This window comes from Piliocolobus tephrosceles, chromosome 11, assembly GCF_002776525.5.
Source record: "Piliocolobus tephrosceles isolate RC106 chromosome 11, ASM277652v3, whole genome shotgun sequence".
Lineage (NCBI taxonomy): Eukaryota > Metazoa > Chordata > Mammalia > Primates > Cercopithecidae > Piliocolobus > Piliocolobus tephrosceles.
The window spans coordinates 94,855,800-94,880,687 of NC_045444.1; the positions used below are offsets into that span (position 1 = coordinate 94,855,800).

The window sequence follows — 24,888 nt, forward strand, 5'->3', positions numbered from 1 at the left end:
TGCATCATAATAGAGATGTTAAGTATTTATTTTTTAAGGAAAGGGATGCCCATAAACTAGACTGTACCTCTGGGCTATAGAATTTCCCATCCATGGTTTTTTAAAGATGGAATTGTTATGTGGATGCCCTCCCCAGTCTTCCCTTTCAGTTAAATCTCTATATGAGGGCATAGAAATGATAGATCTCTTTGTCCGGTGTATTTGAGATAGTGCAGTTTTTAGGAAAGAGTCTAAGTTGGGGATGTTCCCTGATGATGCTGCCATCTCAGTAGAATTCAAAAATAATAAGTTAGGAATGGGGCCGGGTGTGTTGACTCACACCTGTGAGTCCAGCACTTTGGGAGGCTGAGGCGGGCAGATCATGAGGTCAAGAGATCCAGACCATCCTGGCCAACTAATATGGTGAAACCCCCTCTCTACTAAAAATACAAAATTAGCTGGGCATAGTGGTACACACCTGTAGTCCCAGCTACTCAGGAGGCTGAGGCAGGAGAATCACTTGAACCTGGGAGGTGGAGGCTGCAGTGAGCCGAGATCATGCCACTGCACTCCAGTCCAGGTGACAGAGCAAAAATCCAAAAAAAAAAAAAAAAAAAAGTAAAGTCAGTAACTCGTGTGACTATAGTACAAGTTCCCTTCCAAAGTTTTGTGAGGATTAAGTGTATCCGGGAGCCATAAAGAAAATATAGTCCTGTTCCTTGAAGGGACAGTTACACTGGCAGATTTTTCTTAGAAGTTTTCCTTCTTTACATTTAATAGGGGCATCCTTAGGATAAGAATCACCATATTTAGGATAGTCATTTATGAAGCCATTTGGAATTTGACATGTCAAGTGAGAAGGGTCCACCTGACAAATGGAGTTTTGAAAAATTAGAGACATAAGATGCCCTGGCCAGTATCTCAGATAATCCTTGTGGCAAGGGCTGTCATTCCAGATGTCTCTAGTTTGCCCATAGATCTGTAAGCTGCTACTATTAGCAGACATTATAGAAGGGTCTCGAGTTCCATGAGGGAGCATGTTTGTAGAGGCCCATGTGTTATTTTTTACATTATAGTCAAGATGGTTATTTAGAGCATGCCACTCCCATTGGGACTTCCAACCAGAAGGAGAGGCTAGATTCTGAAAGCCCCCAACCAGAGTTTCTGATCCTTTTAGATCACACTTGTTGCACCCTCCTCCTCAAATTTTTGACCTATCAGCAATTACAAGTGTGATGTTACAATATCTGAGATCTCCCAAGTGTGGTCCTTTCCTGCTACTTTTAAAGCAGAGGGAGACATTTGCTATTACTTGGTCAACTTTTCCCAGTCTGAGCGTGTGAAGTTTATGTTTGGAGAGAGTGTTCTTTGCCACTGTAGGTGGAGTGTTCTCCTGAGAGGAGTTAGTCACCCAGTTGAAAGTGCTCCCATACCATGTCCCATTTATGCCTGATATGTCTGTAAGGGTTAAAGGTAAAGCCAATAAAGGGAACCGCAAGACGATGAGTTCCGGGTCACTGTAAGATTCCTCAGTGTCATTGAATTGAGTGAACTACTTAGGACAGACCCAACAATTAGTCTTGTACAAATGGGCCATCGTGGATATTGTAGGAGCTAAAGGGTGTGATATATTACTAAGTCCAACAAAAAGTCCTAATAGACTTAGTGATAGTAAAACACTCATGTTTATTTTCTGTTAGTAACCCTTATTCCTGCTATGAGGATGATAATTAAGCAAAATGCTATAGTAATTGAGATTCTCTGATATTCCACCCTGAGGGTGCTACAGTATATAGTTCTACTGCAAATAGTAGAGTAAGTATAACAATTCCTGCAAGGGTGGCATAGTAAATAACTTCCATTAAAAAGAAATTTTAATATTTGGTTCAAAGGGAGACGTAGAAATGACAACAAGTATTTGATGAGGTAGGGGTGAGACTGAGTAAGATGAGTAGTTCTTACTCAGTTACTTATCCTTTGTGATTTTCAGCTTAAGATCTATTTTTTTTCACAGATATTCAGGTCATTCCTTTGGGCTTGTCAGGGATTGGTCCCTTAGCTCTCCAGGCTTTGACTTGAGTGTGTATCAGTATTCGATTCCTGTAACTTTTATTCCTGAGGGAGTTGAAAGAAGAACAGTGTAAGGCCCTTCCCAGCTTGGGCTTAGGGAGGGATAGAGGGAAAGGAGAGCCTTCACCAGTACCAAATCTCCTGAGTTAAACAGAGGTGGTCCAATTTCCTGGGGCTGGGCTTTCACGAATTGTGCTAATTACTGTTGAAAGTGAGCCAGAGAAGTTACATGCTTAATTAGCTTAGAGGTTTCTCGATTTAATAGAAAATCATTGGTAAGGAAAGGCCATCCATACAGCATCTTAAAAGGGCTAAGACCTAATTTTGAAGGGGTATTTTTTATTTCTAGTAAGGCCATAGGAAGAAGAGTGACCCAAGGAAGGTGACTTTCTTGGGATAATTTTCTGAGGTGGCTCTTGATAGATAACCCACTGGCTGTTGAGCTGGTGTTAAAACTTGGGCCTGTGTTAAAACTTCCAGGGCCATCCCCTTTCTTTCTGATACATACAGATTGAAGGCCTCCCCTACAGGAAGGCTGAGATCTGGTGCCTTGAGCAAGGCTTGCTTCAGCTGGTCAAAGGTCTTTTGAGCTTCAGGTTCCCAGGTTAAAAGATGAGTTTTAACTCCCTGAGATTTTTATGAGGTTATATAATGGATGGGCTATTTCACCACATCCAGGTATCCACAGTTTACAAAATCCTGTAATGCCCCCACATCCTCTTAGTTGCTTGAGGGTTTTGGGGAGGGAGAAGGAGGAGATAAGCTTAATCTTCTCTTTCCCTAATGCCCTGGTCCCCTCAGACAACACTAAGCCTCAGTACTTCACTGAGGTTTTGCAGAGCTGGGCCTTGGGTTTTGAAACCTTATATCCTCTGCTAGCTAAGAAGTTGAGAAGAGCTTCAATGTCTTCCTGAGAAGCTTCCTCAGTTGGGGCACAGAGCAGAATATCATCCACATACTGCAAGACCCTAACTTGAGGATGAGAGAACTCAGAGATGTCTTGTGACAGTGCCTGTCCAAACAGATGAGGACTATCTCAAAATCCCTAAGGGAAAACCATCCATGTTAACTAGGTGGTCTGGCCATAGGGATCTTGAAAGGCAAACAGATATTGAGAGTAAGCATGTAACAGTATGCACAAAAAGGCATCTTTTAAATCTGGGACTGGAAACCATTTAGTTTCCTCGGGTATTTGAGTTAACCGGATATAGGGATTAGGTACCATTGGATGGATTGGAACTACAGCTTTATTAATGAGGTGAAGGTCCTGAACTAGTCTCCATTCCCCATTGGGTTTTTGCACTCCTAATATTGGGATGTTGCAGGGGCTACTACAGGGTTTGAGGAGGCCTCGCATCTTCAGGTTATTAATAATGGCTTCTAGCCCTTTCCTAGCCTCTGGCCTTATGGGTTACTGTCTCTGGTTAGGAAAAGAAGTGGGATCCTTAAGATAGATTTGGACTGGCCTAGAAGTTATAGCTCAACCTATTCTTCCTTGAATTGCTCACACTTCTGGATTAATGTTAGCTTCCATTGGGGGAGACAAAGAATTTGTCCTGGGGCTATAAGGATACTGGCTCCCATGCGAGTTAGAATATCTCTACCTAATAAAGGAGTGGGACTTTTAAGCATGATTAGAAAGGCATGTGTAAATAGTAAGCCCTCAACCTGCAGCTAAGGGTTAAAGGTAAATATCAGGTTAGAGTTTTTCCTGAGACGCCCCTTACAGTCATGCTATAGGAAGAGGGGAGGCCTGGATTACAGAGGAGAAGAGAGAGACTGGCTTCAGTATCCAGAAGAAGATCTACCTTCCTTCATTCAATTTCCAGAATCCTCCTGTGCTGTAATGGCAGTCTGAGCTGCTGGAACGGGAGTTTGAGCCCTGGGACCCGTCAGTCCTGCTGGACCATCTGTGAGATTGGTTCTGAACACAGTGACCTCTGCCTCCAGGGAAAGACCCATCTTCAGCAGTTTCCACCACAGGCTGGACAGGGTCAAGGAAGCTTCATATTGCTGCCTGGGCATTCCTTCTTAAAATGCCCTGGCTGGCCACATTGGTAACAGCTAGTGGATTCACCTCAGGGATTCTGGACTTTACAAGCTTGCAACACTGCTACTAGAGCCTCTGTTCTCCTCTTGTATTTCCTCTCCTTTTCTCGGGCCTCCTCCTGATCCCTATCGTAAAAGATTAAAGGGCTATTCTCAGGAGGTTTTCTAGGGTGCTCTCCGGTCCTACAGCTTGCTTCTGTAGCTTCCTTCTAATGTGGGGAGATGCCTGTGTGATGAACTTGTCTTTCAGGATGAGCTGTACCTCAACTGAATCAGGGGATAAAGAGGCGTGTTTTATTAGTGTGTTTTTCAGCCTTTCCATAAAGGCTGTGGGATTCTCATCTCATCAGAGTAATTGAAAGGGTTGGCCCTGGTCTTCCATAGGCCTTCTCTATTAGAAAAAGGGCTTCCTTTTCCATTCATCTCCTGAGTTATTGGGATTACAATCAGGGTTGTCTACGGCAACTGCTTCCCTTCCTAGTGGAATGGAGTTTCCACCTCTTGCTCACCTTCCCTCTCTCCTCTTTTTCTCCTGGGTCTGCTATAGGAGGCATGTTGCTCATCTCCGTATTTTTCTGCTGCCTGCGGAACTACCTGCTTCTCAGCTGCAGTGAGGGTCTGACTTAGCAGCAACATAACATCCCTCCATGTGAGATCAAACACCTGAGTTAAATTTTCGGAAATTTTTATATACCTATCAGGGTCATCAGAAAATTGGCTTAAGTCTCCCTTTATTTGCTTAAGGTCCTGTAACGATAAGAGAACTTGAACCCTTATGGTACCACTCCCATCAGGCATTTCCTGCACAGGTAAGAGGAAGGGGAGAGAGTAAGATATACCTGAGCAGGTAGAGCTGGAGGAGTGGATGGTATGATTGGAAGGGGACTGGAAGGGTTGGGACATTCAATAGCTGTCTCTGATTGCTCCTCTGGAACCTGCTTTAGCTCTGGGGAACTATTCTCTGTGGGCTTGCCTGTTGTGGCTGCTAAAAGAACTGGGTCAATTGTACAGGACTTGCAAAGGTCTGGGTTGTCTTGGGGGGCAAAGAAAGCCTGTGCATAGGTGACCTCAGTCTATTTGCCCTTCTGATTGCAGAAAAGTTTTAACTTTCGGATAATACTAAAATCAAGGCTCCCCCTCAGCAGGCCAGGTTTGCCCAAGATAGTAAGAAGGCCATGCCCTTGTGCAACAGAATATGAGGTGCTTGCTCTTCAAAGTCTCAGGGTTGAAGGAGTCCCAGAGCTTTAAAATATACCCCAGGGGGGTGCATGTTGAAGACAATCTGTTACTCATCTAGAAAGAGAAGTGAGAATAAAAGTGTTCTTTCAGTCTCCTTCCTTTCAGTATGTGATTTGGGATAGAGAAGAAAACAGTAGGGGGTGTCCCCCTCAATTGTTTTCTCTCCCTGGTTCCTGGATCCCGGCACCCATTTAAATGTGCCACCCATGACTGCAGGCATGACCCTCCAAGCCATGGCACCAGAGAAACTAGACTTTGGGGCCTAGTCACGCTTCCCTAATCAGCCTTAGTCCTCTGCCTCTTATTTCCCTTTGACCTCCTAGACTTGTGTGACCTGTGTGCCTCCCTGAAAAGATGGATCTCAAGAAAAACTGTGTAATTGAGCGAGGCCCCTTTAAGGGAGGGGGCGTGCTAGATTAGATTGAACTCTATATCCTGCTATTATGGCCCGTGCTAAAGCATTTACCCTTAGAAAAATTGTTCCAGTTAACTTCTGGACTTAAAATTATTAATTTTATTTACATAATTAAATTATTTAAGTAATTAAAATTATTAATACTATTATTAAGTACTTATTAATTAAATACTGTCTTAATCAGAGACAGAATAGGTGCCTTAAAGGAACGTAGAAACTGAATGGCCATTTATTTTCCTGCTGATGGGACAATAACGAGACTAAAATTTGGCTGCAGAAGACATCTTACTCCTAACTGTTAAAGGCAGAACTTTCCTGTTCCCAGAAGAGGCCTAGAGTCTGATCTCTAATGGTGCAAAAGGAAGCTGCGGTATGGCTGTGGAAAAAAAAATGTGCCTCATGTAGAGGATTTCTGTTTCCACTAGGTGGTGCTGTTGGCTTAGAAATACTGTGTGCTTGCCAGCGATGTGGTGGCAAGAAACTTCACCATCGGGGAAAGGGAAGAACTCTGTTCCTAGAAGACTGCAACCGCATTTTTCTGATCTTGCCTAACAGGATTACTTTCCTAGGCTCTACAAATCCATGCACATTTCACACAGAGTGGATAGAGAAGGAAGGAGAATTTTGCAACAGGATAGCTGAAGATTCTCTGCCAACACCCAGAATGGACTGTCGGAGGCTGGGCCCAGTCCAGAGGCCTTTGCATCATGCCAGGGTGAGAAATCTGCCCTGGCCAGAAATTCTCAGTTACCTCAGAACTTTTCCCAGCCTCACACAATGGCCAGGTCTCCCTGCGAAAAGAAGCTGTTTCAAAACATGGCCAACATTACCAATGACCCTGGGGTACTGTGGGGTTCTCCATGTTTTCACCAGCAAGCCTTACATCCAAGCAGCTGATGCTAAGCATGAGTACCCATCTGATGGATGCCCATTGATTTATTTGATTTTGTTTTAAAATAGAGGCCAAGACCAGGGCATTCAGGCAAGAGAAAGTAATAAAGAGTATTCAATTAGGAAAAGAGGAAGTCAAATTCTCCCTGTTTGCAGATGACATGAATTGTATATTAGAAAACCCCGTTGCCTCAGTCCCAAATCTCCTGAAGCCGATAAGCAACTTCAGCAAAGTCTCAGGATACAAAATCAATGTGCAAAAATCACAAGCATTCCTATACACCAATAGCAGACAGAGAACCAAATCATGAGTGAACCCCAAATCACAATTGCTACAAGAAGAATAAAATACCTAGGAATGCAACTTACAGGGGATGTGAAAGACCTCTTCAAGGAGAACTACAAACCACTGCTCAATGAAATAAAAGAAGACACAACTAAATGGAAGAACATTCCACGCTCATGGATAGGAAGAATCAATATCGTGAAAATGGCCATACTGCCCAAGATAATTTATAGATTCAATGCCATCCCCATTAAGCTACCAATGACTTTCTTCACAGAATTGGAAAAAACTACTTTAAAGTTCATATGGAACCAAAAAAGAGCCCATATAGCCAAGACAATCCTAAGGAAAAAGGACAAAGCTGGAGGCATCACGCTACCTGACTTCAAACTATATTACGAGGCTACAGTAACCAAAACAGTATGGTACTGGTACCAAAACAGAGATATAGACCAATGGAACAGAACAGAGCCCTCAGAAATAACACCATACATTGACAGTGATCTGATCTTTGACAAACCTGACAAAAACAAGAAATAGGGAAAGGATTCCCTATTTAATAAATGGTGCTGGGAAAACTGGCTAGCCACACATAGAAAGCTGAAACTGGATCATTTCCTTACTTCTTATACAAAAATTAATTCAAGATGGATTAGAGACTTAAATGTTAGACCTAAAACCATAAAAAACCCTAGAAGAAAACCTAGGCAATACCATTCAGGACATAGGCATGGGCAAGTACTTCATGTCTGAAACACCAAAAGCAATGGCAACAAAAGCCAAAATTGACAAATGGGATCTAATTAAACTAACGAGCTTCTGCACAGCAAAAGAAACAATCATCAGAGTGAACAGGCAACCTACAGAATGGGAGAAAATTTTTGCAATCTACCCATCTGACAAAGGGCTAATATCCAGAATCTACAAAGAACTTAAACAAATTTACAAGAAAAAAACAACCCCATCAAAAAGTGGGCAAAGGATATGAACAGACATTTCTCAAAAGAAGACATGTATGCAGCCAACAGATACATGAAAAAATGCTCATCATCACTGGTCATCAGAGAAATGCAAATCAAAACCACAATGAGATACCATCTCACGCCAGTTAGAATGGCAATCATTAAAAAGTCAGGAAACAACAGATGCTGGAGAGGATGTGGAGAAATAGGAATGCTTTTACACTGTTGGTGGGAGTGTGAATGAGTTCAACCATTGTGGAAGACAGTGTGGTGATTCCTCATAGATCTAGAACTAGAAATACCATTTGACCCTGCAATCCCATTACTGGGTATATACACAAAGGATTACAAATCATGCTACTATAAAGACACATGCACACGTATGTTTATTGCAGCACTATTCACAGTAGCAAAGACTTGGAACCAACCCAAATGTCCATCAATGATAGACTGGATTAAGAGAATGTGGCACATATACACCAGAGAATGCTATGCAGCCATAAAAAGGATGAGTCCATGTCCTTTGTAGGGACATGGATGAAGCTGGAAACCATCATTTTCAGCAAACTATCACAAGGACAGAAAACCAAACACTGCATGTTCTTACTCATAGGTGGGAATTGAACAATGAGAACACTTGGACACAGGGTGGGGAATGTCACCTGCTGGGGCCTGTTGTGGGGTTGGGGGCTGGAAGAGGGATAGTATTAGGAGAAATACCTAATGTAAATGATGAGTTGATCTGTGCAGCAAACCAACATGGCACATGTATAAATGTGTAACAAACCTGCACGTTGTGCACATGTACCCTAGAACTTAAAGTATAATTAAAAAAAAAAAAAAAAAAAAAAGAGGCCAAGAGCACCTTGGAATGACAGAACAGATTTTTAGCTTACTCCCATACTTAACACTCTGAAGAATGCTGTACCTTGGATTCCTGGCCAATGCACCAAAATGATATGGCTTTGATGACTGGAGGAACACCAGGGTCTTTAGTCTTGTGTCAGTTTGAATAAAACGGCACAGACACCTGTGGAGTGGTTTTAGGGAGTGGAGAATTGTAATAGGCAAGAAAGAAGGAAGAGGCTCCCCCTGTACAGAGATGGAGGTGGGGGGGCTTTAAGCTGAAAGAGGGAACCCTGAGTGCAGTGAAAAACAGTCATTTATATGAGGAGGCTGGAGGAGGTGGTGTCTTACTGGCATAGCACCCAGAGGATTGGTTTTACCAGGTATGTCATTCAAGTAGCCGGTGAAAAAACTGGCCCTCCCACCCTAGCTTTTAATATGCAAATGAAGGGCGCCATGATGTTCTGCACATGTGGGGATATGTGGGGGTGGCCATGTTGCCACGTACATGTGGGCACAAGAAGATGCCAGGAATCGCCATGTTTGGTGGATCTAGTTTCTAATGGCCTGCAGTTGCATATCAAAGCTTGCCTCCCGGGGTCTAAGAGCCAGAATTTTTCTGCTAGGCAAGAAACATTTCTGGAGCTGCATTAAAGAAAAACTTCCCAAGGACCCCTTTTCTTCTTTATCTGCCTAAAATAATTTTTTAATAACTCCTATAACATAATGATTACTAGAAAGCAATTTATTCATGAAACTTAAAACTAAAATCAAATAATAGAAAATTAATTCATTGGGTTTTGATATTAATATTCTTTAAGCCACAGAAGTCATGGAAAAGACTGAATTTGTCACCCTAGGCATTTCATTAAAAAAAAGTTAGTTTCTTTTGTCTCAGAATGAAATAGTCTAAGTCCCAGAGCAGATATATCCTCATTATCGTTAGTGAAATGGTGGTTTACTTAATTTTTAACGTATAAATAGAGTCCATGTCACATTTATCACTCCTTGGCATTCTCTTCAAGGATCTGATGCCAGAATGGCCATGGAAGTCAAACATGTCTCATGCAAGAAATGGAGCAAAAAGTTTCTATGAGTTTATGGTAATGGTTGGTTGGAAGTGTTTACTTTTTGTAGCAGCTACTGTCAATGTTCCAATCATTTCCGATGATCTTGGTGATTTGGTGGATAATTAGATGTGTGTCCTTAGACCAAGAAACTGCAAAGGCATAGAAGAAAGACAATATTCTTGTGTTCAGTGCTCTTGTGTTCAACACAATGCTCTTGTGTTCAAAATGAAAAGCTTCTTTAGGGGCATTGTATTTTACTTAGATAATCATTTTAGAGCTTTATATGAGGTGTGTGGATGTGGTTTGGGGAATGTAATTAGATCAATTCCCTTAAAACTGTTTAAAGTGATTTCTCTCTTTCCATAAGTTATTGTATTACTAATTAATTTATTTACTATCTTGATTTTGTGCTGTTTGAATCTTAAGGCAAAAAAGAGTTGTCTCATCTACCTGTATCTTTTGTGATAACACATATACTGGAATTATAAAATTAGACTCTCTGGAATTCTAGCTCTTAACGAGCACCAAACTTGACTCAGAATTCAAAGGATCAGGTAAACACCAGGCACAAATGAAACAGTCTTTTCTTGGAGAAGTCTGAGACCATTTGGCACAGATTTCCAAAATGACCCTATTCTCATGCAGTAGGATAAGTTTTAGATTTAACAGACAAGCTTCTTTATAAGCAATATGTGCAGAGACATTGTTCAAACAGAGGGAATAATTCCAGTTATGCAATGTCTCTTCTTCATACCTTATTCATTGTTTACATAATCATCTCTTAGTTTCCCATATCATCCATAAGCCTGTGAATTCGAAGTTTATTTATAATAAAAACCTACACAATCAAGATGTGTGCTCCTAAAAGCATTTTATACTCTCCATTATCTTTCCATTCCTAGTAAATACTTAGCGGGTTTACTGAAAAATTTGGTTATTCATATGTGTGCCGGGAAGGGTTAGCTCAGTAGGTCTGGGTTGCTCAAACCCTGCACATCCCAAAGAAAGGCCACTCCTGAGGCCTGGCCGTTGGCTGGTTTCTGGGAGATGAGCTCTAAGTCCTCAGCATAATCTGATGGATAAAAGTGGTTTGTGTCTCTGCAGCCTTAGGCTATGCTGTACCTGTTTGACCAGGTAGTTTATGCTAACAATGTGATCTATGGGGAATGTCTGTTTTTGCGTGGGGTGGGGTTATGGTGGGGCTGGGTTCCGAGTAGGTGATTAAAAACCCTGGACACCAGCACTCAGATAAGCTTCCCTGGTTGGCAACACTTTGCACAAGTTGTTATACATCATTGCTGGGAGAATTAAGTGCATCTGTGTGACTCTACTGGGAGAAGACCCCTGGAAGCTTGTTCCTGGTTCTGCCTGAACATCACCTTATGTGACTTTTCCCTATGTTGAATTTAATCTGTATCCTTTCACTCTAAGGAATCATAACCATAAGATAACATCTGAGTCCTATGAGTCCTTCTAGCAAATCATTAAGCATGATGGTGGTGGTTTTGGGGACTCCCAACACAGCATGTTTACCAAGAGATTTATTTGAGGTTTTTCTTTCCTTTTTGATGGAGAAAAGTTCACACGTGCTGTTCACCTTTTCCTTCCTACCATGTAGTGTGGAGCTATGAACCTCTATGCTCATGTCCTTTCAGCCCTTTTTATGGATACTCACCTTGTCTCTGGGGCCTTAAACTTTCATTAATAACCCTATGGAAAGTAAAACTTTATTTTAGTAGGTCTCCAGTTATAGCACCTAGAAAATTAAACTCTTCCTAAAACCCAAGTTAATTCTTTCAGTGATTTGACCTATTTTGTTTTTCAGAAAATGCTTCTGTTTATACCTTACTAAAATATTATATTGTAGTGGTTGTATTTCCAGAGGCTAGTAGAGTACTTGTTTATTGAAAACAAAATAAAATATGAATTCTAAATAGTAATGTCTAAAGTCTTCAAGTTTAAGTGGTAGAATTGACTTTGGTAGACCTTTTCTCCTTTGTAATATATTGTTATAATATCCTGAGACATACTCAGCATAAATATCTTCCCAGTCATTAAATTAGTCATCAGCACCTCTCTTTGGGGACTGCCTACAATGAAAGGATGTGTCTTTCGGTGGAGTATTCTTATATTTCCAGGGGTAGCGAGAGCTATTTGAATTTCTCATTAGAATGTCTTTTTCAGATGTCTAGTTTAACCTGGTAACCTAGTGAAAATAGCAACATCCAGATCACTAAGGGATGGTTCAGAGTAGATTATATTAGTGGTTATTTTGGTATTAGGTTTGTGGTACTATCTATAACCTTTTATACAGATCTCATTAATTTATTTTAATGTAGTGAAAATCGTTTTAGACATGGATGAATCAGACAATAACTTAATTTTATCTAAATATTTTGCAAATTAGGTCAGCAAGAGTTCACTATATAACTGCTAAACTAGTCTCTTTAATTTCCCAAGCATACATATATTTTATTGGAAATGTGATTTATGTGCATTATATTCAACTAATAAACATTATATTTGATGTCTCAGTAAGTATTTAACCAGATGTATATGTAGCTCTTGAACTTTTATTGCACAAACAAAAGTTCTGTTTGTGGAGAGAATAAAAGCAAATTTCATAGTAGACCTCAGTATATATTTGACAAGTACTGACCTCATACTTCTAGAATAGAAACCAACTTGGTATGACACATGAGAGTCAGTAGACCTAGCTTATGATCATTATGCTAATTCATTGGTTGTATTCCAGATATCAGAAGGAGGTATACAATAGGATTATGCCATGCTCAGAAATATTGGATGTATGTGTATGAATCCTATGAAGAAATCATTCATAGTCCCATAAACATTGAGTTTCTTCACAGTCTCACCTTCCATCTATATGGGAACTATTCCCAAATCTGTTTTCAGCACTTACCTGAGCCTTAGTCTTCAATTTCACATTCTTTTCGAAAGTCTCCAAATTCTCCCTACCTGCCACCTGTATGTTCCAATATTACCTGAAATGGAACATGAGGAGAGTTAGGAATTAGGAATTAGCATCTGTCCCCTGTAAAAACAGTGCCCTTTCCTGTCTTCCTATCAACACTAGTCTTGTTCTTTTGGCCTCTGAGACTTGCAAAAAGGTTTTTTTTTTTTTCCCCCCCATCATTCCTTTTACCTTCCAAACCACTCAGTGACCAGGTCCTGTTAATATTTTCTTCATGGTGTCTCTCCTTTTTATTCCTTTCCGAGTATTTTTTTTTTTTTTTTGACTTAATCCTTTCCTCCTCAGGGTTTGCAGCCACGCTTCTTCCTCTGCGGCACACCTGCTGTTTTAGAATCCCTCCTGTTCTGCATGTCTCCTGCTTTGCACATGTTCTTCTCTGCTTAGAATGCCATCTTCAGCATCCTCCATTGGGTCACATGCAGCCATTCTTCACACTCAGTTCTGATGACTCCTCTGGAAATCCTCTCTCGCCACACAAGGCTTAGAGGACTTCTGCTGTCTTTAAGGCTCTGGGAGTGCACTGGAAACAGGACAGGATCATTCTCCTTGAAACTCTAGTGCCTACTAGACCCTAGGCACAGTGTGTTGTTATTACAGGTTGTCCCCTTACACAGCTCCCTGGTTCCTCTCTGCTGCATCTGTTCTACAAGAGCCAAGAGAATGCCTTTTCCTACAAAAACATTTTTGTATCACAGCCATTTGGTGGCACATGACTGTCTACCATACCATTGCAAATGCCATGTCTTAGCCAGGCTTTGAAGGACCCCCAGTTCCTGCTACTCCACCTCACTTTCCCATTTTTACCAACAAGGCAGTTTTCTTCCTGTTTTTGCACATTATATAACACACCCAGTTTCCTGGTGTGCTTTTGCCATTCGAAACACTTAAAATGCCCTTCCCCTTTGTCATAGCTTCTGAGAAGCTTTGCAGATTTTCTCACTATCCTGGAAGACTTCTTCAAGCAACCTTAGCCCCAAAGTAATCAGTCCCTCCCTCTGCAGCCTGTAGCTATTTTCATATTACATTATTTTGTCCATTTGATATTTTGCTTTGTCATATAAATTCTTTAGGGGAAAACCAGTATGTTCCCCTTTTTTTTGTTTTTATCATTATCTACTTTTTACAGTGATCTCTGTTGTCTAAAAAGTACCTAGCATAAATTGCCAACAAAATGTCATAGCTCCCTACATCTTAAAAAGTCCTTAATCAATTTTTATTTTTCAAGTCTTCTTGTACTTATTTTAAGTGATAAACAACTAGATTGACATTTTGAATGTTCTTTCCTAATCCATCTCCAAATTAAAGGGTTGTTACTTTTCTCATCTAGGTGAAATTTCTCTTTCTTGTGTTATTTGGTACATTCTTGGGAGCACATGCCTTCGTATGCTGCAAGACTCAACATAAATTGCTCATAGATATGTCATACTGCCTGTAATGTTGACTGATCCTTTGGTTTAACAAGGATTAAAAATGTAATTCTATTGGGAAGTTATCTGTGTTGGGGGAAATGAGAAAAAGCATGAGAAGGTGCTTAGTACATCTGTGAAGTTCTAAGGAAATGCTAAAGCACATTCTATAGGGGCTTGGTAGAATGGTAGAAGAAGTGAAAAATGTGAAAACAGAAGACCTAAGCTGAAGTCTTCCCTGGCTGCTGCGTGTCCTTCTGCACATCATTTAGCTTCTTTCTGAGTTGTAGTTTCCTCATCTAAATGGGTACTACCACAAAAATGGGTATCTTAGTTTATGTCTCTCTAAGGCTTGTTTGGGGAATCAGGATATTTTGCTGGATGCAAATGTTTTGCAGAATGCAGATTTATGAAATAAATTGGTAAAGTTAAAAATATGAGCTATTGTTATAGCCAGCAAATTATAGCCATTTAATCCATGATATTAGCTAGCTCAGTCAGACATTTTCCATGGAGGCAGTAAGATTTTCATTATTAGAATTGTTTTTATTGAAGAAATATGCTATACATATATAGGCATGATTTAAGTATTGGGAAGAAGTTAAACAATTTTTTCACATAGTGAAATCCTATGGGATTTCTAGAGAAGACTTACAGCTTTCCTAAATTCTTGACAGAAGAGTGTGTCAACTCTGAGAAATCCATTTAATTTTAGAAAGACAAAATGGAGGTACAAAGCAGAAGGGGCTATTTGTCCAGTTAGCATTTGGACAGGATTAAATCCTGGTGCTAAGTGATCTAACGATTAATGAAATCATATTGCTCTTACATGAGATGCCAGCAGCTAGATTTCACACTGCAAGCACGGGAGGTCGATGACAGGACGGTGTTCAGTTATTATTGGTGTGTAGCAAGCTAACCCTAAACTTAATGACTTAAAGTAAGTACAACCACTTACATAGCTCAGAAATCTGTAATTTGGACAGGGCTCTTCTCTACTTAAGCTGCCATCAACTGAGGCAGCTCAACTTGGGTTAGAGGATTCAGTTTCAACATGGCTCACTTATAGGGTTGATGAGTTGCCACTGGTTGTTGCCTGAAACAGCGGTTAGGATTGAGACCTGAGATCTTCAGTTGCCTGCACTGGGTTTCTCTATGGGCGTCTCAGACTTCCTCACAGCATGGTGGCTGACTTCCAAGACTGAAAGGAAGTCCTAGAGCCTAGAAGTAGAAGCTGCCAGTTTCTTAAGGCCAGCGTTTATTTCTACTATATTCTATAGGTCAAGCAGTCATAGAGCCCATAATCACAGGAAGGAAACATAGACCCTCACCTCTCAATGAAAAGTATATGTCCAAGAGTTTTGGGAACATATTTTAAAACCTCTACAGTCAGAGAGTGTAAGGGGAGGACAGGGAGAAGAAGAACATTAAGCCTTAGGAGGACAAGCTTGAGTTGGGGCTGTTAGGTGGCTACTGAGAAGAAAGTTCTCATCTAATTATTTGAGAAACAAAGGCAGAACATTAGGAATTTAACAAGTAGAGTAGCGTAGATTTAAGAGAGAGGAAATGGCATGGTGCCAAGCACATAATTGTCCAACTTCTTAATTTTCTTCAGGCTTTATCTTGACTGAGATGGGCCTTGAATTTGTTAATAATTTTCTTTAATCCCCAGTAGGGAAACTTTAAGATTGGCTATTGCTTCCTTTTCATTATTTCCCTTAAGCTACAAATTAATTACTGAGTATTTCCATAATAGGCTTTGCATATATTAATAATTATAAATGGAATGTAATAGTGTATATGAAAGTATTATGCAAATACCAAGCTTACCATCATTTTTATAACTGTACAGCTGATAAAAGTTTCTTCGACATTGTCATTATCTCATTTAATTGTTACATGGGCCTTATGAGGCAAATTGTTATTAGTAATAACAACCTTTCCTAATTAAACAGAGAGAAAGACACTTGCACATGAGCCACTGCACATCAGTTTGGACTCAAGACAAAAACCCTCGCCTTGGGGAGTACCTTTTCTCTTCAGATGTACCTGTGTTTGAATGGCCAGACTTCTCTGTTGTTAACTGCCTACTTCCGGAGTTCCAGCGAGAAAACCCTCAGGACTGAGCTTCAGAGGCCTAAGTTCTTCAGCTTTCCAAATTTAACAGTCAGGCACTCAGAGGAAAGATTGCCAAGCATTTGATGGAGGTGTTTCACATCTGAGTTTGATGAATGGTATTCCACCCTGGATAAACTGGAGAGATGCTCTATTCAATCGATTGCAAACCCTACTTTGATTTCTAAGCCTCTTCTTTCAGAGCAGCCTTACATGGAGCTAAAGTTGTGATTTCAGAGGCATTAGCAAGCTTTTGTCTTCCACCTCCCTTCAAAATATCTTTTCCAATAAAAAGATGGATTCTTTAATAAGTGATGTTGCATTAACTGGTTAGGTACTTGGAGAAATTGTTGTATTATGTAAAAAATTGATACTTTAAAACATTAAATGTAAAATTATGAAACGGTAGAAAAGAACTAGTAAAAAGATCTGATGAAAAGATTTTCTATTTTTTAGTATGCAATTCCTTTCTTCCATAAAAGCTAAGGAAGAAATTATAAAAGAAAAGATTGCTAGATTTAGATACATAAATTTAAAAAAAACCTCTGCACTGATCAAGATATTATAAATTAGGCCAAAAACAAAGTTGAAAAACATTTTGGTATTTATGTCAGAAAAATATTTTTTATTGTAAATATAGACAGTGCTTTTCTACATAAATAGGGAATAGTCCAAACTTACCACAGCCCTTGGCCCATTCACAGACTAAGATCACAATAATAATAATAATAATATTCATCTTCACCAAACAATGCTAATGATACTAGCTAATACTTATTGAGCATTTCCCTGGACTTTATGTTTGTTTACTCACTTAACTTTTCCAACAAAATTTTGAGGGGGTACAGTGGGCTGAATGTTTATGTTCCCCCAAAATACACATATTGAAGTTCTAGTCCTTAAGGTGATGGTTTACTAGGCAGAGACTTTGAGAGGTGATTTGGTCACGAGGGCTCTGAGATTAGTGCCCTTATAAAAGGGACCTCAGAAAAATCCCTCATCCCTTCTGCCATTTGAGGTTGCAATGAGAAGACAGCAGTGGTCAATGAGGAAGCAGGCTTTTATCAGACACTGAACCTGCCAGCACCTTGATCTTGGACTTTCCAGCCTCCAGACTGTGAGAAAGAAATCTCTGTTGTTTATAAGCCACCCAGTTTATGGTATTTTGTTATAACATCCGGAACTGAGTAAAGGAGGTTCTCTCATTTCTCCCATCTTACAATTGAGGAGATTAAGACAAAGAGAGGCCAGTATGTAATTTGCTCAGGGTTACGCAGCTAGCACGTGGCAGGGCCAGAATTCAAAGCCTTTCTTCCTTCAAGAGGCAAGAACAAGAGATTTTAAAAGGCTGTAATACAATTGGCCAATGAATGTCTAAAATAGTCAAACTTAAAAATATACTAAAATTAAAACAATAATGATATGTCCATCTTTGCTAAATTGTCAAGACTTTGAAAAATAGTAACAACCAAGACAAGAGAGTAGGGAAACACTTCACCAAGGCCATGTGTTCTATTTGTAAATATTCACAATTAGCCTTAAATTTGAGCATATACTTTTAACAAAAATTTCATTAAAAATTTTATATCAAGACAACATTCAATGATTTATATACAAACACATGTTCAAGAATAATCATTAGAGATTCAGTAATAACCTGAGGTAAAACCTAGGAATATGCATTTTAACAAGCGCAGCTGATTCTGATACCTTGACCAGCATGTGACATGGTGGTCCTGCAAAAGACAAAAACAAACTAACAAATAAATAAACACCAGCAAAAATCCAAAGCAAAACATTGCCAGAACTAACCAGAAAATGTCATTTTGACTGTGATTTGCTCAGAATTGAGTCTCTTTATCATCAAAATTCCATTTTTCATTTGTAATTGGATGATAAGACCTGTCACCTGCCTTTCATTGATTTAAGGCTTGACAAGATTTCATTTGCAGCAATTTGGCAGGTAAGTCATTTCATCAGCTTTGCATAAAGGTTTGTTTTAAAGTTGTTAGCTTGTAAATAATGTTAATTAATTATTCCTAATTTACCCATGATATAAGCAACTACATATTTTATGACAAGAGCCACAAATATCTGGATATCACAGCAATTTGTATATTTTTTCACTTTATCTAACATTTTTCAATTACCACAGTCTAATCAAGGCTTTCAGTACTTTCAGTCTTGAACTGTGGATTTGTACCTGTTAGTATGAATGGACCACTTGAATAGCATGCATTTAACAAAAATTGGTTTTAAGTTCCAAAGTATAGAACTTATTTGATTGAACGTCTAGTTAACAAATAGCAGTAGTCTTGGGTACCCTTTGTGCTGTAATGCAGGGTTTCTCAACCTTGGCACTATTGACATTTTGGGCCAGATATTTCTCTGATTTGAGGGGCTGTCCTATGAATTGTGGGATGTTTAGCAGCATCCATAGCCTCTTCCTACCACAAGCCAGTAGCATGTGTGACATATCAAAACTGTGACACAACCAAAAATGTTCTCAGACACTGCCAGACTCCTAAAGTGGAGCATGAAATTTTTCTTGGCCCAGAACCCATGCTGTTATGCACAGTAAATTATTCTCAATTTTTGGGAGATAGAACAATGAAATGAAAAGAAAAACTGCATGGAAAAGCGTTCCTGGTTTTGTGAGTCCTAAGGAACATGATAAAAATTTGTAGTAATATTATTGCACAAATAGAATGGATGACTAGCAGTGCCATAATGATGGAATATCTGGACCTTGGACAAATACTTAAGTGTCTATTTCCTTATCTATTAATATGGATAACGATAATACTTACCTCACAGAGTTAAAGATTAATTTCATGGAAAGTACTTAGAATAGTAACTGAATGTAGTAGCACTTAAAAATGTTATATGTCAGTATTACTACCATTATCATTATTTTCTTGCTTGAATAGGGTAATGTAACATGTAACAATTCTAAATCATGTAACCAAATTGAAGATTTTAGATAATAGCAACTATAGGGGGTTCTATTTTGAAAAAGAGTTTCAACACCCGCCCCCAAAAAGAATACACAAAAAACAAAAGCTCAAAACAAAAACTTTAAATCGGTGATGAAATCAGTGGAAAGTAAACTTTATTTGGTAATTCTGCAGGCGTGTGCCAAGGTATGTATGTTGTATAATTTAGGTTCTGCTATTTCAAAAAAGCACATGAAATTGTTTATAATACATATACATGATATAAACAACACTATTAAAATAGAGATGGGGTGAACATTTTCAGACATGTAGAAATGGAAATATGTCACCCCTTTAAATGTTTTAGAGCTGGCTGGCAATCAATAATCTATACATTTTATAAGCAAACCCAGTTTTCATTTTGGCAGCAAATGAAGTCAATCTGTGAGAAATCTCAGATTATTGTGAATTATTGGGCTTCACCTGTGGGAATCGCCTTTTTCCAACAGTATCAGATCCTGGGAGACTCAATGTCTAAAGCATTCTCTGGCATCTTGATAATTATGCTTCTGAGGAAAATATAGGAATAGGCTTTGTCCCAAATCAAGGTGCTTACACAGCCACACACAAAGTGTTAAAGAATATTAGACCAACGCGTTGACTCACGCCTGTAATCCCAGCACTTTGGGAGGCAGAGGTGGGCGGATCACCTGAGGTCAAGCGTTCGAGACCAACCTGGCCAACATGGAGAAACCTCGTCTCTCCTTAAAAAAATAAATAAATACATAAAAATAAAAAAATAGCTGGGCGTGGTGGCGTGCCTGTAGTATCAGCTACTCGGGGAGGCTGAAGCAGAAGAATCGCTTGAACCCAGGAGGTGGAGGTTGCAGTGAGCCAAGATCGTGCCACTGCACTCCAGCCTGGGCGACAGAGGGAGACTCCATCTCAAACAAAACAAAACAAAACAAAACAAAACAAAACAAAACAAAAAAAGGAAAAAAAAAAAAGAATATTAGTTGTCTTTTTTAAATGCCAGAATTCAAAGCACAATACCACACAAAGAACTTTTAAACCACAAGAAATACATATATTATTTCTACTTAACACACACCCAGTATTATAATGGTTAGGAGAAAATTAATCAGAGCATTTTAGAGGGTTTTAGGACTGTCCGGCGAACAGCCCAGACGCAGGGCCCACCTGGCCTTGGGAGCCTTTAGTCATCCTGTGACTGTCCTAGGGCCGATGGTCAGCGCACGCAGGACAGTAGGGAACTTCTGGACCATTCCCCGAAGACCCAGGGGGCCCCTAGAGACAGGGCCCTGGAAGCCGGGACGGAGTGGAGGGAAGCAGAAGCATTGTGAATCAGGGGTGGCGGCAGCAGCGCCGTGGGATCCTTTGCCCCCCGCCCCCGGGGCTGCGGGACGCGAGGAGGAGCGCGAGCGCAGCCGCGCGGGGCGCACCCGGATCCGCCAGGCGCGGGAGCCGCCCCCTTCCCGCGGCAGGTGGCGCGGGGCTGCGAGTCAAGTGCAGGACTCGGGCCGGGCTCTCCGGAAGACAAGACGAACCTCGAATCGCGGCGCAGCAGGACGCGGGCTCTGAGAAGCGCGTGGCTCCGGCGACAAGACCCCAAGCACCTCGGCCGGTGGCCCGGGCCCGACCACCCCAGCTGCGCATCGTTACTGACCACAAGTTTGCCCAGGCCCAGCCAAGTTGGTTACTTGGAAGCTTCTCCCGGGCTCTGGAGGAGGGTCCCTGCTTTTCCCTACAGCCGTTCCGGGCATGGCCGGATTGGGGGCGTTACTCCACGTCTGGGGTTGGCTGATGCTCGCCAGCTGCCTCCTGGCCAGAGCCCAGGTAAGAGCCAGTGCTCCGCGACACCTGTTTTCGCGGAGCCTCCGGCGGCGACTCGGCTTTAGCAACACGGAGGCCAGGTGCGCGCGAGAGCTCATTCATGTTCACACATCCACACGCCCCGGCACGCACCGAGGCGCACCCGGCAGGTGCTGGCAGGCAATTAGTGGAGCTTCAAAGATCTGCTTTAGTGGAGTGATGTCCTGGGGCCGGCACTGTTTAGACCAGCATCCTGGCACCCGCAAAGTAAGGGTATATTTAAGAACAGCGGAGTCGTGAATCAGGAGTGTGAGGCTGGGAAGGTGAAGAAACTTTTCTTAAACTCCGCGTCCCCATTTAATTAGTCGAAACGGCTTTTGTCTGCTGATAATTTACCATCGCTTTTGAGAATTTAAACTTACAGGATCGATTGTGACCACTATCTGAAAGAATAATTGGCTGGCTGTGATACAGAATCACATACCATTCAAGTTAGGAGACAGAATAAAAATACCAAAATACAGCTCATTTGTTAATGTTAAGAAGCGGTGGCTGTCACTTTCGTACTGCTAATATCATTTAGAGATTTTCTGGGCTATCTTTCACAATGAAGCCTCTTTAATGTGCAAGGCACAATTCAGACGCACTTTTTTTTGAGTCAAATCAAATGTAGGGTTTACAGTCAGCTTTTCAGATGAGCTAGAGAGATGCGTTTTGTGGTGGATGTTATGCAGTTCAAGAGCCCTGTAAATTTAAACTGAATCAAGGTATTTCTCTCCGGTTCGGTAGGGGGTGCACCTAGACCATGAAATGAAGGCCCAATAAAAAAATTATTTCACCGTGAGGATGTAAAGCAATGATTTATGTATTGATACTGCCTAAACTTAATACTATGTTCTCAGCTTTCAGATGACTAATTTAAATTTCAGTTATTCTAAAAGTGCAGTTTTAAAAACCTATCTGTTATAGACATAACCAGAGACATTAAAACTTAAAGGGGATTTCTAGAATAGGTGCCATGCTAAAAGTGGGCTTTACTTACTTAACATGACCAAGATGCTTCATGTAGATTTATTTTGTTGATAAATAAATTTTGTTAATAAGCAATTTGTGTGTCACACATTGACTAATAATATTAGCAATGGATACCTGAAAGTAAGGTACACTTAAACCTGAAAAAATTCATCAAGTTACCAGAAGGAATATGAATGCATGGAAAAAAATTTGGTGATAAATTTCCATGACCGTTATAGAACTCTGGTAATCTCTACTATACTTCCTACATTTCTATCTTGTAAGATATTTAGATAATATGTTTTAAAATGGCATCCTCTTGTACCTAAGAGGCAACTAACCATTTAATTTATTTAGTGTTCTAGATTACTTTTTATAAGGAAATGGGGAGGTATTATTTAGTACAATACAAAAAAAAGGCTTGGTGTGGTGGCTCATGCCTGTAATCCCAGACCTTTGGGAGATGGGAGGATCTCTTGAGCCCGGGAGTTCGAGGCTGCTCTGAGCTATGATCATGCCACTGCACCCCAGCCTGGCCACAAAATGAGACCCTGTCTTGAAGGAAGGAAAGAAAGAAAAGAAAAGAAAGAAAAAAGAAATCACCATGGGATTGTGGGCAGAATATTTTCTTTTGTTTTCAACAAAACAATCAGGACACTGAATACTTTTTCCGTAACTTTAAACCAGGGTTTCCCAACCTTGGCATTATTGACATTTTGGGCTATATATAATAATACTTTGTTTTGGTGGGGGCGGGGGTGTTGTCTTGTATATTGCAGGGTATTTAGCGCAATCCCTGTCTCTTATATCCACTAGATGCTAGTAGCACCCCTCCCCCTAACTGAGACAACCAAAAATGTCTCTAGATGTTGCTATATGTATTTTGGAAGGCAAAATCCCTCCTGGTTGAGAATCATTGCTTTACACGGATTTCCATTTATAGCTATAGATTATGAATTGCTATAGCTATAGATTATAAATAGCTATAGATTATAAAATGACAGTTTGTGGTATTATATTACATTTGCCAAATTTTTGACATTTTAAACAAAATCTGGAGGTTAAATTCAAGTGATTTGTATCGACAAACTGATACATTTTCTGACCTTCAGTTTCTTCATCTTCAAAAGAGTCATATTGGCCTAAGATTCTTTTAATTCTATAATTCTTGGCTTATTACTTTAGGTTACAGTCATTTTCTACTCTGAAATTCCATTAGTTAACCTGGAGTATAATAGAGACTAAATATATTCTGGGTATTATTTACTTCAAATATCAGTTGCTGATATTATTAGCTTAAGTATGAGAGACAAGGTATTTATGAAAAATGAGCCTGGCTTTGTTCATTTTTTTTTAGTGTACCCAGTTAGTGATGAATATATTGGTAGCTAACACAGATATTTGAAAAAAATGGTAATATATTGATAGAAAACCAAAGGGAACTCACAGAATGAGCTTGTGTAAATATTTAGTATTCAGTAAACATTGGACCACACCACCAAATAGATGATATAGACTAGCGCTCATCAACTGTTTTAAGGGTCTCTGTGGTTTCTGGTTGGTAAAGATATACTTTTGTCTCAATGCACAGTTCAAAACCTATGCATTCATACATCATTACAGAGCCCAACAATGCATTTTCTATAGTCAGATTATCACATGGTAATGAGGACCACTAGATAAACATGTTCAGTATTTTCTTTTACTGTGTTAGTGGATCCTCCTGGTAACAGACTATGAGATGGAATTGGGGTGCCAGAGATTTATTAGGGGAGGAGGTAATGCTTGTGAAAGTTGAAAGGGAGAAGGAGAAGGATTGGACAGGGGTAACCTCAGACCGGCAAGCGAATCTGACAAAGTTTTGTCCAACTCAATGGAGAACCCTGGGGGAAAGGTTGCCCATCAGAGGAGTCCCCTGCTGTGAAAAAATGGCCATGTCTTAGAATTCCTACTATTGACCGTGCAGTATAAAGATTCAGAGCCTACTAGAAAAATCAGAAGTCTCTTTCTGGGTGTGGAAAAATGGTAATCAGTGATGCTATTTGCCAAATACCAAATACTGTGCTAAGTACTTGATTCTCTCTTTTAATTATCACAGTAACTTTATGAGATGGGCACTGTAATTGTTCACATTTTTATAAATGAGAAAATGGGGCTATGAGATGTTAGATAATATACTCAACGCAGACAAGCAGCCATGATTTATACTCTGGCTTTTACCTCTGGGGCCCACCCCTCCTACTGGTACCCTCATTGTGGAGATCAGCTGGGCACGGCTTAGTGACATTTTGTATACACATGTCCTCTGTCCCAGCAATCTCCGTCCTGAGTCTCTATCCCAAGGAATTTCTCACCCAGATCTATAATGATTCTCACAGTAATTCTGTGATGTTAGAGAATTAGGGACAATCTGGGTGTTTGTAATGGGGTATTGTGCAGCAATAAAAAGCAATGGCTTAAATGTGCACAAATCAGCATGGACAAGATCGTAAAAACAGGATAACATGTGACACAGAAACAATAGGATATATGGTATGATATCATTTACATACATTAAAATACATGCATATAAACAGTAATATATGTTTTATTAACATATTCAGATAAAAGATTGTGTGTGTGTGTGTGTCTCACATAAATGCTTGTATATGGGAGGTAGAGAAGTAGGAGTGGGGTATAGAGATAAAAGGGGATAAATCAGCAAATCAAGTAGGCCTGCACTCTACATCTCAAGGCATGTGTTAATTGGAAATTGTGGTAATAATAAACGGAACTTTCAAAA

The 24,888-nt window shown here is 40.1% G+C and overlaps 1 protein-coding gene across 5 annotated transcripts in view; it reads left to right on the forward strand.

Moving 5' to 3' along the window:
• The window catches only part of PTH2R (parathyroid hormone 2 receptor), a 133,884-nt gene that overhangs the window by 27,319 nt on the left and 81,677 nt on the right, over window positions 1-24,888 (forward strand). Inside the window, exon 1 of one of the 5 annotated variants that reach the window (XM_023217194.2) lies at window positions 20,791-21,116. The exons of the other annotated variants lie outside the window; for them this stretch is intronic. Within the exon in view, the coding sequence (XP_023072962.1) occupies window positions 21,042-21,116 (75 nt within the window). The 5' untranslated portion in view covers window positions 20,791-21,041. Of the gene's footprint in view, window positions 1-20,790; window positions 21,117-24,888 lie in introns of those variants that run through there. 5 annotated transcript variants of the gene reach the window in all.